This window comes from Pygoscelis adeliae, unplaced genomic scaffold (genome assembly GCF_000699105.1).
Source record: "Pygoscelis adeliae isolate BGI_AS28 unplaced genomic scaffold, ASM69910v1 Scaffold189, whole genome shotgun sequence".
Lineage (NCBI taxonomy): Eukaryota > Metazoa > Chordata > Aves > Sphenisciformes > Spheniscidae > Pygoscelis > Pygoscelis adeliae.
The window spans coordinates 544059-555115 of NW_008825543.1; the positions used below are offsets into that span (position 1 = coordinate 544059).

At 39.6% G+C, this 11057-nt stretch overlaps 1 protein-coding gene across 1 annotated transcript in view; it reads right to left on the bottom strand.

The window, feature by feature from the left end:
* The window catches only part of MAGI3 (membrane associated guanylate kinase, WW and PDZ domain containing 3), a 35007-nt gene that overhangs the window by 19216 nt on the left and 4734 nt on the right, over positions 1-11057 (bottom strand). The window contains exons 4-11 of the mRNA XM_009331970.1: positions 10102-10311; positions 8631-8805; positions 7580-7659; positions 5386-5443; positions 4313-4407; positions 3497-3685; positions 1421-2029; positions 374-405 (exon numbers count right to left, since the gene is read on the bottom strand). Coding sequence (XP_009330245.1) covers positions 374-405; positions 1421-2029; positions 3497-3685; positions 4313-4407; positions 5386-5443; positions 7580-7659; positions 8631-8805; positions 10102-10311 — 1448 coding nt within the window. The remainder of the gene's footprint in view (positions 1-373; positions 406-1420; positions 2030-3496; positions 3686-4312; positions 4408-5385; positions 5444-7579; positions 7660-8630; positions 8806-10101; positions 10312-11057) is intronic.

The window sequence follows — 11057 nt, forward strand, 5'->3', positions numbered from 1 at the left end:
TGATCTTGCAGATTATCACAGGGACTAAAACCCAGAGGAGATGAGATTACAAAAGCAGGTCAAAGTGTGCACACAGATAGCAATTTCAAGTATAGTGCAAAAAAAGGAAATAATGATAGAACTTAAGCGGCAATGTCGTATTTAAAATCATGACAAATCAACAATACTACACCCATCGTCATACAAGATCTTTGATGCATTTTTGATTCTTGAGTAGTAAGAAGAGAGACATCCATCACCTCCATTAAACAACTGAAAAAACTCAAAGGAATCTTTTGTGTTAAGTAGACCATATTTATGAGTCTCTTTTGCAACCAAAAACCCCTGAACATTCTCCATCAGAAACAAATTCAAATACATTACTAATACTCACCCCTTTGGCAGTTTTAGTAGGTGAGGGTGGACCTGAAGAAAATACAATGTAGAAAGCAATTTCAATACTAGGTCACCAAAAGTTTAAACAGCATTAAGGCAATATAATCAGGTCCTCCTGGGTTGAAAATAGTAACTGCTTATTCACTCTTCTTTTAAATGGCAATGTGAATGTTCAGTTGACCAAAAACATCACTTCAGAGAAGTCTCAAATTAGAATTTCCAGCTGTACAACAATGAAAAACATCTATTTCTCTTTTTGCTAGACACTGGTCAACCAAGTCACACATCAGTTCATTGGACATGCAGACTTTGTGAATTTGTCTAGCAGAATTTCCCTTGCTACCAAAGAAATCTAATTATTTCCTTAGCTAATTAAGGAATAGTGGCATTTATACAGAAAAAGTCCTGGGGATCTTTGCAAATGTTGATGACCTTTGAAGTGACACTCTCAGGGCTACAATAAAAGCTTAAAGGGACATTAAGCAGCCACATGTTGCTTCATAACTCGTTCAGCTCTTTCTGGCAAACGCACACTATCTACTAGTCAGCTTTTGGGGAGAAGACACATTCTGGTCTGTGACTTACAGTCAATGCAGAGGTATAAATATGCAAATGCGAAAATGAGAATTTTTCTGGTATTTCCAGTGATCAGCTCCACCTCACTGCTGATGCTCCTTCCTGTCTCCTGTAATCACCTGTCCATTACAGCTACAGTTACTGGAATACATTTGGAAGCCTCAGAAAACTCTATCCATCATACACTTCGCGTTATGCTAGAGACTGCATTTTTGCTTTAGCACTCTCCAGACACTTGGAAGCGACAGTGTATAAATATATCATAATAAAATTTTGGAAAAAAAACCCTAGCAACATGCTCTTACCCCAAATACTCTGGGGTATAAATTAAACTTAGAACATAACGGCTCAGAGACATAATAAGCTGCTACTTAACTGTCAACACTGGACACAATTTAGATATCATACTAAAAAGGGACTTTTAAAAAGCGTATAACCATATATGACAACCTTAAATTTACATATGTACCTCCTCTTAAGATAAGCAGCGGCACCTCTGCTCCTGCTGGAAACTGCTTCAGTACCTCCACCACCTGCAGATGTGTCAAGCTCTGTACGTTCTGATGGCAAATCTCCTTGATTACGTCCCCTTTCTGAAGGCCTTGGCACCACTGGCTGTCTAAAATCATTTTCACCTTCTGTCCTGTAGGACTGTCTGCAATGGCAAACCCAAAGCCTTTAGGACCTTTGACTAGAGGAATGGTGACCAGCTCTGGCTGAGAGCCTCCTGAAGATGCAAGAGAGATCCTCTGCTCAGTTGTATCCATGGAAGGGCCATTCAGACGACCATTGACCAACATAGGGCCCATTTTTCCATTCTGGTCCAACACAACTGTTCCTGCCATTAAATCTTGGCTGGTCACACAAACATCTCCTTTGGTCACAGGCGGTCCGTTGATAATAGGCGTAGCTGTCACTCTATCTACCACAGGGTCTTCATTGTCGTCAGGAAGAGGATAACCACGACACAAAGTCATGTTCACATACTGATTGACAGGAACTAGCTGAAACATCTGGACAACATCTGCATGGGTATGGCCAAGGACACAACTTCCATTTATGTCTACAATGACATCACCTGTTACAAAAGAAAATTCAACAGCATCAAAAACAGAAACGAAACCACCCACACCTGTCCTGTGTTCTGAGGCTCAGAACAAAAGCCTAACTGGAGGAAACCCCTGTGCAGTCTTCAAAACTAATAACAAATGCTGGCTGAGCTATCATCTCTTGGCTATCTGTTGCCAAAAAGCATAAAGGATTTCCTCTTTGCATTTACTCTATTTCATCTCAGAACACAGTGTGCTAAATATATAAAGGTTAATCTGCGGCAGATTTAAAAAATGATACTGTACAGCCACAGGAGATGAAGCAGTGAACGCACACTACTGCAAGCAGATGCCTTCTACTTTAATGCATATTGTACAGCATCCTAAACTCAATCCAGAATAAATCGGATTTTTGGGGGGGGGGTCCTATGTTTATTTTAGGACCGGCTGAACTTAAGCTAGGATTGCGCCCACACACGTTTCGTACTCTTACACTGCTGCCACACATGGCTAAGCATGTATTTTCAAAATGAAGTGGAAGTAGGCTTCAGATCCTGAAACCTTGTTTCATAATTTGCATCATTTTGATCATGAAACTTTGCATGTACAATACAATGTTCCCAGCAAGCAAACTGTCTTATCACTTAAATGCCTGGGCATCAGTAAAACAGTAACTCCCCTATTACATGAACTACAACAGGAATAGACATACATCTTTTCATTCAAACGTGTGTGTGCACCACAACACAATGCTGCAGGATCATCTTCATTTTTACAGAGGAGGAAAATGAACCGCATACAAACAAGTTCAAACAATAGGTGAGCAACAAAACAGGAAATTGTTTCATTTCCTAAGTAAATAGTATAAAATCCTCGAAAGCATGAACTCTTCTTACTCTTCTCTGAAGAGAGTTTATGTGATATGTAAAGAAGCATTTTGCCTTTTCTAGTATGTCAACCGTATGTTACAGTAAGCTTATAGGTCACTTAAATGTATAATAACAATGAAAAAGTGTGCAATTCTTCATGGATTGCAGGTGCTCTCATCCCTCGTTTCCTCACTTGCACAGTTCATATAGCTTTGCTTGCTCATACCTGCTGCAAGTTTTTTGCAATTTTAGTATTTGGTGTTATGTTTTTTGGCAGCAACAAGGCAAAACACAGACCAGGATTCAAACACACTATTTTTACTTTATGTATAGAGAGGAAACAAAAAAACATTCTGTAAACAACCATGAAGCCAGAAGTCTTGGCTAAAGCAGAACTACTGAAATCTTCAGAAGTGTCCTCAAAGTAGATTTGTATCTAGAACATTGCTTCTTTTCCTTTTGAGCCACTGCTCTGCACAGATCTTTCACAAATCTGAAAACTATTTCATTTAGTGAGGTGTTCATATTCAGAGTCAGTGGATGGAGTCATCCAACCTCCTGTGCCTCAGAAGCTGCATTCTCAAAAACCACCACAGGAAATGGAAGTTTAGAGAAATAATACTTTACCTGGTGCAATTCTCCCATCTTGTGCAGCAGGTCCATCTTTTAACACATTCTTCACCTGGAGAAACTCATCAGGTCTGTCCCCTCCAATGATTGTAAAGCCAAATCCCATTGCACTTTTCTTCAGCGATGTCCGCATAAGTGCTCCTGTAAGCTGGGATGGATCTCTAGTGAAGACAGACTTCTCTGGCCCTTTTGAATTATGGAGCAAAGAGACATGAAGGTAGGAAAACAAGGTTAGTTTTAGTAAGTTTTTTGTTTATTTGTTTTTTAAGGTATCATAAAGGTTAATGATTTGTTTGGTTAACATTGGTTAACCTCTGCAGCACTGTTACAGAGTAAAGCAAACAAGATACTGTTACACTCATTTCACAGCTGAGTTAAGTGAACGGGAAAGTTAAAGAGTTTTTTCAAGACGGTAGTACAGATTACAAGAGAGCTGGAACTAAAGCTCCCACCGATAATTCCCAGTTTTGCACTCTAACCCTTGAAAACCAAGCTTAAAAATAGATCTAAAGCATAAAAATTCAAGGTGTGGTTTTACCTGCATCTTCCAGCTGGCACTTCTAACCCTCCATATACTCAAAAGCTGCTTATGACAACCAGCTTCAGAACGATCAAAATGATTTTAAAGCAGTCTTAGGGTCTCAGTTCAATTTTAACATTAAAAATACTATCCAAAAAACCCTACAGAGTTGGGAGGGCAACACCACAACGGCCAGCAAGGCTAATGCCTTGGTGAATTCCAAAACTGGCTACTTATGATGCATACTTGCAGACGAAGATATTAGTGACAAAGAACACAATATTCAGTGATACCTGATTTTGAAGGGCCAACATCAGTCTGTCCTAGCTGTTTTTTTCTTTTGGCTTCCAATACTGGGTTTTCAAACTGAGTCTTCTGGTTAATATGACTGTAGACATACAAAAAGTAGATCAGGATTTCAGCAGAAAGCATTCTGCCTATTTCACAGAAAAGACAACCACAAAAGATACGTCTACAAATACTACTTTTTATTACCTCAGATTAATGCTCTGGAGGAACGAACAATAAACTATCATAATCAACGCTGAAAGCATTTTTGTTCTTTCAGCAACTTACTTTAAGAGCCAATACAATTTTACTTCCTGTAATTAGTAGGTAGGGCATACCTTCATTCCATTCTGCAAATTCTCAAAAGTTTGTAATAGATTAGAACTGAGAAAATCTGCTTTTTCTCTTGACGTTATGTGTTGCTTCCATCTACCTAAGAAGTTTACAAACTCAGACATCACCTTTTTACTAGGAGATGCTAGAGTAGTACAGCAGAGTGGAAAAAACCAGTCTGAGCAGAATTTAAATACTTGTCTTGGCTTTGCAGAGTCAAAAAATGTTAGCTTGTTCTCTGAAGCTAACATTTTCCACTCTACTAATTTTCTTCTCCGTGGTTAAAGAGAGATTTCATGTACTCTGACCCAAAGGAGATTCAGAAGAGCTCTTGCAGCAATTTAGTAGTTATTTACTTGGCTCTTTTGAGACAGCAATGAGATATAAGTTACTCTTGCTCTTTTATAGTTACCAGGTGCTACTCTTAAATTAAGTGATCCTATCTTTGTAAAGCTAAGAAAAATGACATCAGCTCATTCCCATTAATAAATTACTTTGGTTGCTTTCCCACCCCAAAAGAAATACACTCCAGTAAGTCAGTAAGGTCACACCATGGATCTTCCTATATGCCAGTGCCTCAGAAGTGTGCACCATGTGTTCATTGCATCTAGAACTGTTTCTACTGGATATGTTTAACACTCACATTGCATTACAACCCATACATACTGCATTATTTTATAAAAATACTAGCTTCATTATTTTCTGCTCAATTTATAACTATGTCAAATTAGTAATTAGCACTTACTCAACATAATATGTTCCATATTGAGGGTCTTCTATTTTTTCCCACCCATAAGGAAGTTCTGCAATCAAAAAGAACAAAATTCTCCATTACAGTGGAAAACTATTGGCAAATATCACAGTTCTTACGAAGGAACGAGAGGACAGATTACAGACTCATGAAAAATACGAGGAAAATACAGGTCCTTTTTTCTTCCCCTCATTTGTTTGAGGCTGGTCCTTCTGATAAAAGGATATCAGCCTGTTCCAGGGAATCTGAAGCCCTATAACTCTCCCTCTTTGTTCCACTAGATGAGAAGACTTGTATTCAACAAAATCACACCACTTTAAACATATAATAAACTTAAAGACAAGATACAAACTAACCTATTTAGAGAGGAAGAACCTATAAAGGGGAAGAAAAATACATTATTTAAAATTAATCTAATTATAAATTATGAATGTGATTTCATAGTTGTTGACTTTTTAAACTACACAATATGAATATGGTCGCACTGCTTCTGCCCCCAAATACACCACAGAAGAGAGCTATAAATGCCTCGCAGTATCACATCCCAAGCTTGTAAAACCATGAATCTCCAATTCCTCTTGTACTTTCCATTTAAGACCACCTGGCAGAAGTAATGTCACCTTTATTTACTCTCTCAATAACATCCGGATATTTCACTGTATTCTCACAACATTTCAGTTTTCAGTCAACCGAAGAAACCTTCAGTCAGAACTATAACATATGTGATGAGTAAGAGAGCCCCCACCGTGGTAGGCTATTCCACCCTGATGTTTACAATATAGCGAGACACCCCAGAACTAGCTAGCGCACGTTTAGGTCTGGCCACATCAAATTCAGCACAGACGGGCTGGCCTACCAAGATGACGAAATGCAGTTCTGTGCTGCTGCAGCCTGACTGCTCTTGCAGTCGCAGCAAGCTAGCTGACAGTGGCTCGGGCTTGGACTGCATTGGACATCCCTACATCAGGGGTCTAAAATAAAAAATTACCTGTTTGGTATAGGTACTGAAAGTTACATGCAAAAAGCTCCTTTTTATGGCAAATTCAGAATCTGGTAAGATGGTGCCCAGCAGCAGATCATTACTGACTGAAGGTGGTACGCAGTTAACACAGAGGTCCAATTATTCTAGCTTTACTGTTCGAGTTATCTTGACCATGGAAATTTAAATATTAGAATAATGCATAGAGTCAGGTAGCTAGACATTTGAGGAATGAAATTGCTTTGTAATCTTGTTTGAGGCTGCCCTAAGTTTGATGGTAACAGGAATTTTCCTAGCATATGACAGCACGTTACCAATTATTAATACCAGCATCACTCCACAGGGTTTGTTAAAAGACCCAGTGGGTCTATTCATTTAAATGTTGTTTAGTTGGATATCCTGCACTTCTCTGTTTAAAGTGCTTTTTTATCCTGTGGTGAGCTGCACATATGTTTAATAAGCAGCAGTATGCGTCCATTGCTCCAGCTGGCTTCATTATGAACTCATGATTGTTAGGCTGTACAATTTAGGAAGACGATAGGCTATTCTGAGTCTGCCTCAGCTTTTGTAACATGTCAGGCATTTGCTGAAGACAGAGCTATTTGGTACTCTTTTCTAGCTGACTGAATTGCATGACTATGTAGGAAACGGTTGCAGGAATCATCTGTAGGCCAATGGTGAACCTGACCTGTAAGTCTTGAAGCAACAGCGTGAAGAGTTGAAGGGAGTCAGATTGTTCCCTCTACTTATGCATTCAAATATTACATTATGTCACATGCAATAGGTATCATTAGCAATAGGTATTATGCTGTATCTTCTTCATTACTTCTATATTCTAACACTTATGGACCTTCTCCTCCTGCCATATTCCACCCGCACAACAACTTCCAGTGAGATCGTCACTAATATATGCAGCTTTCTCCCTAGCAAAGATACTGGAACAAAATACCTCATTCTCCTCTCAGGAACGCAGATAAACCCACGATTCAGTCAGATTCTACTACTCCAGGGAAAATACACTATGGACTGTCCCAGTCTTATGTAAACTCCTATTGCCACCAAACTAGGGACACTGAGCACTACACTGCCTGCTCCAGTCACGTGTAGCAGGAAGAAGTTTCTACCACAGCAGTAATGGATCATATCCAGCTGTGATAAACTCAGACATTTATCAGCCACAGGTGAACAAATTAACTCTGAACATCTCACCTCCATCTTCACAATCTTCAGGAGCTTTGGCTTTCTTACAGAGCCGTGGATCAAGCCATGTGGTTGTCTTGGTGTTATGACTGTGGAGCAGAACACACCCCATTAGAAGAAGAGAATTCCCTCAGATCAAAGAAACTTTGCTTTACTTTAACTTTTAAATATTTACTACCATGTGCAAACTGTAGCCTTTAGACAATGGAACCTTTATTTGTGCCTCAGTCACATCATAAAACACTAAAAAAAAAAAAGGTAACAATGATGCTTAGAGCTACGAGCACACTGGAGACTCTCCAGGACAGATGTGAAATGTTACAGGTACAAACACCTATTTATGCCTCAGTCACATCATAAAATGCTAAAAAAAAAAATGGTAACAATGATGCTTAGAGCTATGAGCACACTGGAGACTCTCCAGGAAAGATGTGAAATGTTACAGGTACAAACACCCTTCCCTGCCCCCAAGAGCTCATGTGGGAGTATCAGGTGTTTCTACCTGAAAGGAAAAAACATTTTTACCCTCATTCTTATGCTTAACTCTCAGTAAGGTTTTTGTTTCCTTTGGAAATTAATAAACGAGGCTGTTTCACACATGCACATATGAGCTGCTTTCCTATCCTGGGCTTTGATCTGTGCTGTTTGTATTTTTAAGCACGCATTCCAAGGAACACAAGCAGCGAAGAATAAACAAGCTCTCGGATTTCAGAGAAATTTAACATAGTGAAGGGTTTATATGATGTTATACCTCACCTAGCAATACCCACCCAGCTTTGTATTTTGTGAGATACAAAACTCATATTACAAACAAACTGACTTTGCACGTGGAACCATAAGGCTTTCCTGCGCGATGGCAATTGTACCAAGAATGCAGCATAGATGACTATCAGAAAGGAACAAAACAGTAGGAATATACTAAATTTCATACAGAAATAGAAGCAGTAAGAGCAGAAGAAGAGAAGTGTAAGAGCAGCAGGCAGCTTCCTAGACTGCAGCCCATCAGCACTTCTCTCTTCTGAAGGGCAGAGCAACCCCTCCGCAGTGTCGGTCTACTCACTCAATGAAGTAGATCATGCCAGTGTCCGTGTAGGCCATCTCCCAGTTCTTGGGCAGCGGTTCCAGGGTTTCATCCCTCGACAAGTAATTCCTGAAGTCCATGGAGCTGCTTGTCTGGTTGTAGCTGGGAACAGGTTTCATCCAGTCAGGAGAATCTGAATGTTTTTCTTTGTTTTCTGCAGTTGTTCAGGGAAAGTGTTACTATTTGTCAGATGCTTATGTTGTTTCTCACAAAGAACCACCCTCTTAATCTGGCTACAAGTGGATGTCAAACACGTCCCTGTATGTGATGTGCATTTTTCCACTTTTTTTTCAGCTGTGAACTTTGAGAAGCTGACATGAAAACACTGAACTCTGCTCTTCTCCTGCCAAACAGAATTAACCTTGTATTATGTGTCTGAGCCTATGCTGAAAAGTCAACGCTGGCAGAAATCCAAGTTGACTACACTTTGTTGCCGTTCCTACATAGAGAACAGCATTTGGAACGCCATCAAAAACTCCCCAAAATCCTACTAATATTCCTCAAAGCACCAGAATGAAACGTAGAGAAGACCCTAGCTGCCAACACCACCCTCCTGCTAGCCACAACAAGAAAAAGCTCCCAAAAATCTCTGCAGAAAACTTTAAATGCAAGCCTCCACCCTTCAGTCCCGAGCTTATGATCGGTATCCTCCATCACATAACGATGTCCATGACCTTCACCCAACCGCCAGCCCGGCCACCGGGCCGCTCTGTGCCGTGGTGTTGCCAGCCCCGAAGCTTGCAAGATTAGGTCAGGTCTGGTCAATATACATCTGTCTTAAACACTCACACACAGGATCATCTGCAAATGCAATGTGACGGTTTCTCTCCGCCACCAGTTCTTCCCCTCGAGATGAGTAACCATGACAGTGAAAGGAAAAGGGCGTCCTGCCAATTTTTGAAATGTCCGACTGGACACTGGTCCAGTCTCAACGCACACTACTTTATTTCTCGCCACAAACTCCCCTTTAGGCAGTTTCAGGTTGTGCGATAGTTCCCTTAACCAAAATCATCTGAAAATTTTACAGTATGAGCTAGTGTTGCCCCTTAAACCAATCGTTTCGCTAAAATGTCCTGCAGGCAAATTCAGTAATCTCCTCAAAATTAAACAATAACATTTACAGGGTATGAATTATACTCTGCAAAGGATTCCGTTATTTGAAAAGTGGATAAATTTTTCCTTCCTCCTCATGTAACTGGCCAATACCCAGCTCTACATGTTCTCTACTGAGCAGTGCATTTCATGATGCAATTGCACATCTGGCTGGGAGAACAGCTGCTTCTTTTTAAAAGATAATTTCGAAATCGAGTGAAAACACCAGTCTGAATAGAAAACCGTCTTCAAACTTCACCAAAACTAAAGAAGCAGTTCAAGCAAGCATGAACGTTATTTATATACTTCTTATCCATTCATACAATACTTCAGGGAATTTCTCCCCTTGTCAACCAACCTATCCCTCCGCTGCCATTAACTGCTTCCTTTTCCTCCTCTTCCTCCTCTTCAGGGAGAGAACTGTCCATCCTTTGCATTTTGCTGACAGATGTGGTTCTTTTCCTCTGTGATTCGGTATCAAAATCATTGTCAAAAAGAACTTGATCCACTGGATCAGGCTGAAAGGGGCTGGGCTCTGCTGGAGGCTTCGGAGTACCGTAAAAATTACCTGACAATGAGACAGAAACCAAGATGACTAAAGCACTGATACCTGCTGAAAGTACTGGCAGTGAACGTTTTATTGTCCATACAGCGTGTTTTTGGTGAAAGACCTGAACTGTAACTTAACTTCTGAAAGACGACATCAGCACTATCAAAAACCAATCAACGGTCGAAACCTATTTATTCCTACATTGTCTTTTTGCCAATGATGCCATTGGACATCAGAAAACAATAGGTTTAATTCAAAATTTCTATCCTGCCACATGCTTTCAAAGAAAAAGACGGATTTATTACTTTGCCTGGAATTCACCAGGCAAATGCTCCATAAAGAGACTTGGGGAACAGTCTGAGAGAAGTAAAACAGTGAAAATCAAATTGTTCTTACTCTATATATTGTTTAACTGATTAACAGAGTAACAAGCAGCAACAGAAACACACTAAAGTCAAAAAGCAAATTCATTTTGTGCAGAAACATAAGAGTTATCTATTTACATAAAAAGTTACAAATAATTGATTTTAGAACTACAGTCCTACAATTTTCTGCTGACAATACACTTGCTGAACAAAGCCATTAATATAGCTTCTTCTAAAAATTATTTGTACTTGAGAAAAATGAACAGATTTTTACTTCAATATTTTAATCTGAAACACAAAGACTAGGAATCATCTGTTGTTTTCTGGAAAAGAATTTCAGCAATTGACCTCTCTCCTGACTGCTCATATGATTTTTATTAAGAAATTGGGCACACAGCG